Source organism: Frankliniella occidentalis, unplaced genomic scaffold (genome assembly GCF_000697945.3).
Source record: "Frankliniella occidentalis isolate FOCC.00 unplaced genomic scaffold, Focc_3.1 Scaffold9, whole genome shotgun sequence".
NCBI classification, from domain to species: Eukaryota; Metazoa; Arthropoda; class Insecta; order Thysanoptera; family Thripidae; genus Frankliniella; species Frankliniella occidentalis.
Window position 1 is genome coordinate 768,085 of NW_026267139.1, and position 5,252 is coordinate 773,336.

General features: G+C 38.3%; 1 protein-coding gene across 2 annotated transcripts; it reads left to right on the forward strand.

Annotated features, from left to right (window-relative positions):
• The first annotated feature begins 9 nt into the window (after positions 1–9).
• On the forward strand, positions 10–4,691 carry LOC113204082 (N-acetylgalactosaminyltransferase 6). 2 transcript variants are annotated; one of them, XM_052276162.1, is made up of 12 exons: positions 10–155; positions 469–678; positions 817–880; positions 957–1,104; positions 1,185–1,351; positions 1,435–1,623; positions 1,738–1,915; positions 1,993–2,221; positions 2,316–2,537; positions 2,621–2,722; positions 2,800–2,946; positions 3,054–4,691. In XM_052276162.1, exons 2-12 carry the CDS (start codon positions 499–501, stop codon positions 3,174–3,176), a joined length of 1,749 nt encoding a protein of 582 aa, XP_052132122.1. In that variant the 5' UTR covers positions 10–155; positions 469–498; the 3' UTR covers positions 3,177–4,691. The 2 variants fall into 2 exon arrangements, with proteins under 2 accessions (XP_052132122.1, XP_026274870.1); XM_026419085.2 differs by having other exon boundaries at positions 16–345.
• The last annotated feature ends 561 nt before the right edge of the window (positions 4,692–5,252 follow it).

Here is a 5,252-nt window from a genome sequence, read left to right on the forward strand (position 1 = left end):
CCACCCCACCTCTGCTTCTGCTCGAACTCCGGCGGCACCTGTTTGAGATACTACTACTACGCTGACGATGGCCGCCTCGTCCGAAACCGATAGCTGGCCGGGACCGAAATAAGCGTGCTTTGGATGCCGACGACCTCCGCTTCCCCGGCGACCAGGTGCTCGTCTCCCCGTATTTCGTTCCGAGGGCAATACTCTGCTGACGGCGTCGACGGGAATCGGTGTCGTGCAGTGTCCGCCCGCGAGGTTATGTGTGTCTGACAGTTTTGGTCGAAAACATTGGGAGGCACCCCTCTGACATGTCTTAAATGACTTTTCAAGTCTTGAGATTTTTCTGCCGTTTGTAATGTGAGTGTCCAATGTTTGTTTTTAAGGTTATAACCCGTGGTTGATAGTGTATGTGTTTGCTGCTGCTGCTCACTGTCAATGTTGATAACTCTAGTTTATTTATTTTTTTCTCATTCATTACAGATACAACATATTGAATTGAAACCTTACAAAATGCGCGTCAGTATTAAAAGTCTCTGTAGGTTTTTAGCTTTATTAGTTGCTACAGTAGTTGTCACTGTAATAGTTTTCCGATATGTGAGAGAGCGTCCGCCAGCTAATGGCTTAATAAGACGGGACCATCCTAAAGACATTTATCAGCCTTTAGGGAACAGAATCAGGAAGCAGGTTGATGTAAGTAACTGCTCATATCAAATGCAAATTTTAATTAGTGATCTTTACCATCATACTAGTGTTTTCTGCATTTTTTAAGACACATATTTTCTTACAAAATTTGATGTACCTAATTTAATTAACTTATTGTTGTTTTAGACGAATATTGAAAGAATTGACTGGCACAACTATACCCTTATTTATGCAGAAAAGAGACAGAAAGGTATGTATGTTTTTTCTCTATTCTATAACTTTACTCTTTATGGAAAGTTATAACTCGGTCTTCTCTCACTACTCAGGTAAAGGTGAGCAAGGAAGCAAAGCCTTTCTTTCTGCCAGTTATGATGGTGCCAAAAAATCTAAGCTCTATGACAGCAATGGCTTTAATGCACTATTAAGTGATGAAATAGCACTGAACCGATCTGTAAAAGACATACGCCACAAAGGGTAAGAGAATCTAAACATTTTTGATTGCTTGGTAGAATGAAGGATTTTTATAGCAAGTCTTTCCATTTAATTGTTTTCAGATGCCACCTAAAACAGTACCGCAGTGATCTTCCTTCTGTGAGTGTGGTTGTGCCATTTTACAATGAACATCTTAGCACTTTACTGCGAACTGCTATAAGTGTCATAACTCGCACACCCGCACAATTATTGAAAGAAATAATTTTAGTTGATGATTTTTCATCCAAAAGTGAGAACTTCTTGTCACGACAATTATGTTTTACTGAGTTATGCAGGATATTCATAACATTAATGATGACCTTATTTTTCCAGACGAACTGAAGGGAGATTTAGATTCTTATATAGCTGAACATCTTCCCCTTGTACGAGTTGTCAGACTACCAGAAAGATCAGGCCTCATCAGAGCACGCCTTGCTGGAGCAAAACAAGCCAAAGCTGAGGTTCTTGTTTTCCTTGATTCTCACACTGAAGCCAATGTGAATTGGCTTCCACCCTTATTAGGTAAGTAATGATTCTTTTGATATACTTATGTAATTTCCATCTATCTTATGTAAAGTAAATTAGTTATAGCTACATGTCTTGAACTGCTTGTAATTGTGTGTATTTTATTGGTAGACCCGATAGCTGAGGATTATCGTACATGTGTCTGCCCTTTTATTGATGTGATTCAATACGATACATTTGAGTACCGATCACAAGATGAAGGTGCCCGGGGGGCATTTGACTGGGAATTTTTCTACAAAAGACTTCCTCTTCTACCGGAGAGCTTGAAGAAACCTACTGAACCATTTGAGTAGGTTTATAAATTACAGTGACTTATTCATTTTTCTGAGTTACCTCCAATTGTAATATCAATCTTAAAATTTACAGAAATCCAGTTATGGCAGGTGGTTTGTTTGCAATCAGTGCAAAATTTTTCTGGGAGCTGGGTGGATATGACCCTGGCTTGGATATCTGGGGAGGAGAGCAATATGAGTTAAGCTTTAAAATTTGGCAGTGTGGTGGTAAGATGCTGGATGCACCTTGCTCTAGAGTCGGCCACATTTATCGAAAATTTGCACCATTTGCTAATCCTGGGAAGGGAGATTTTGTTGGACGTGTAAGTGAACTCTTAAATGAGTTGTTGTCAGCACATAGCCTGACTTTACTGAAAAACAAACAAACTGACACTTGAACTATTTGCATGTCTCCAGAACTATCGGAGGGTCGCAGAAGTTTGGATGGACGAATATGCAGAATATCTCTACAAGCGCCGTCCTCACTATCGCAATATTGATCCAGGTGACTTAACTGAACAAAAAGCCTTGAGGAAAAAATTGCAATGCAAACCTTTTAAGTGGTTCATGGAAAATGTAGCATTTGATTTGCCCAAAAAGTACCCACCAGTAGAACCTCCCGATACAGCAACTGGCAGGGTTAGTGTTCAAGAAGATATTTTTTGATTAGCTTTAACTAAAATAAAATAAAATCTTAATGACATTTAATCATACACTTTCAGGTTCGTAGTGCTGTGGCCACTGATTTGTGTGTTGATACAGAATACAAGTCAGAGAGCAAGAGATTTGGTTTGGCAACCTGTGATACTGGAAAGACAGAACAGGTAACCTGCTCGGTTCAGTATGCATGTAATACCACACACTAAGTTTTTAAGACTCATTAGTATGGATTTGCTTGCAGTTATTTAAATTGACGTGGAGAAATGATATCAGACCGCAGCATCGGAAGACTCTGTGCTGGGATGTAGCTGACCCGGGTAATAATGCGGCTGTAACCCTATTTTCATGCCACGGTATGGGTGGCAATCAGCTTTGGAAATTCAACAAGGTTTGTTTTGCCAACCATCTTTCTTCGTTTTATGTCAGTGAGGTATTTTCCAACAACTATGGGCAAAAACTACCTTCATGCCTAACCTATGTTTTAATTTTTTCCAGGATAAGCAGTGGCTCATTCATGGCGGCAATCAAAGGTGTCTAGATTGTGACCCTAGCACCCGACTCCTATCTGTGACTGAATGTGATCCTGATTCTGAAACTCAAAGGTGGATTTTTGAATAGACGCAATTCGATTCTTAAGTTAAAATGACTGATCAGATTAATATCAAATAGGTTTCAAGGTATTGTGTCCATGATTGGTTGTCACCTCAAAATTTCAGATGTGTGAGTGTTTAGATAATGAATAGACTGTACACCTCCACCACACAAAGAATTTGAGCGTTGTCATTTCTTGCCAATCAGTTGTTCATAATTTTTATTCATCTTTTATATTTTATCAGTATCAGCAATTGGTAGTTTCACTTTACAATGTTGCTGAATATGTTTTTGGTCAAATTTTGTGCCAAACTGTTTGTCATTGTTAGTGCTGAACCTTTCTTAGGGTCATAGAGCTAATTGAATCATCCTCACATTGCTCTATTTGATGTAAAAAAACACTGGTAAAACAATTCTAGGGCAGCACTTGTAACAAGTGTTTAAGCTTTAATTTCTTGACGCATGCATTAAGTACTCCAAAATTTGGCACATTTGGAGTGTTTAAATGCCTTTTTAAGGCATTTAGGCCAGCAAATTAATTACACTATTGAAATGCCCTAATTTTTTTTATCAATAGAGAACTTCCTAAATCACTAACATTTATGCTGTAAAAGCATCATAATCATTGTGAGATGTTCTAGTCTTTGGTATCAGTTTGAAAAATAGGAGGAGCAGTGTGGAGAATTTGATCAAGGACTGCCTTAAATAGATAATAATTAATGACTAATTTCAGGAGATGGTATGATAACTCTCTGAATTTGTGCCATCATTTTATTCATGGGAGGTATAAGAATTGACATATTGCTCATGTGCAAGTTCTGGTCACAGGTACTTAAAAATTGAAGGGGAGGATAAATTTAGCCCAAAAGAATGTACTTTAATCATAGAGAAGCCTTCACTTACAGTTCCTTCGGACTGAAAGCTTTCTTCCCTTTTTATGTTCTTTTAACACTTTAGTGGTGTTGCTTTTAATGCAAGTGTATCAAAATTCTATATGAAAGCAATTCAAAGTACCTCTTCAGATTTATGTAACTTTACATATCATTTATCTGTTTGTTCTTTCTTGATTATTTTGATATCATTCCACCGAAACAGACTTTGAGTCAAAAGAGGACTCTGTTTTGGAGACTGTTATGAGTATGGATTACAGCTGTGGTAATCTATATTTATTATTTTGGGTTTTCCTCTTATGTATATTTTTCATACTTTATTTTAAATGTTTTATTACAACGGAGCTGTACTGTGATGATTTGTCAAGGCGTTTGTTAGCAAGTCTTGTTTTGTGTCATGCCACTTATTATGCCTTTATTTAAAATATGATGTTCATTTTACAATTGCAGTTGATGCACATAACTATTTGAATTCGAATTTATTAGGTGTCATCTTGATCTCTTTATTTTGCTGTATTCTTGAAGCTTCCTCAAATTGTGGGCTTCTTTGCATTTATAACTGTGTGGTTTGCATTGAAACTATTCTTGAATAGTTTCCACAGCCAGTTCTTCCCCCCTTTTCTGTGATGAATAAATAATGCTGTTATTAATATGTGTATTGTTTTAGATTGTTGCATACCTTTTAGGAAACCAGAAAAAAATGGGATTGAGAATCTATGTTCTGTAAACCTGACATGCTGCACACTGAAAATACTAATCTGACATTTCTTGGTGCACTCTCTCGACAGAAATTGCATGCACTGTTAATGCACTCTGCTTTTGTCAAGCACCTACCTCTAGACATGGATCAGAATGCATTTCTATTCCTATTCTGCAAGAACAGAGTCAGAGTTCACGATCACCTGGATTCGTGCCCCTCTTGTACCTTCAAGCCATTTGTCTGACTTCAGAAAGAGTGTGCTTAACTTTTCATCCCCTTATGGACGGCACAAAAAAAAATAATCAGGTGACCAGTAGTTGTACTTTTTGTGTTACTTGTGTGGTCAAATGTTTCACATGTCAAGTTGGATTTTGTTGTTTTTAGTGTTTGTGTTTCCCTCCTCTTCAACCCCTGCGGGACGCGCTGGGGAGCGTGAGCGTTGCGTGTCCGGCGCTGACCTAGTCCTGACTCACTTGCGGTCTCACGTGACCTACACCGGTGAGGAGGGAGGGG

Excerpts from the sequence above, each read along its gene's own strand:
- LOC113204082 (XM_052276162.1), top strand. The coding sequence starts at position 499 with ATGCGCGTCAGTATTAAAAGTCTCTGTAGGTTTTTAGCTTTATTAGTT. Across the intron at positions 1,105-1,184 it reads AAAGACATACGCCACAAAGG|ATGCCACCTAAAACAGTACC; the intron begins GTAAGAGAATCT and ends AATTGTTTTCAG. Across the intron at positions 1,624-1,737 it reads TTGGCTTCCACCCTTATTAG|ACCCGATAGCTGAGGATTAT; the intron begins GTAAGTAATGAT and ends TTTTATTGGTAG.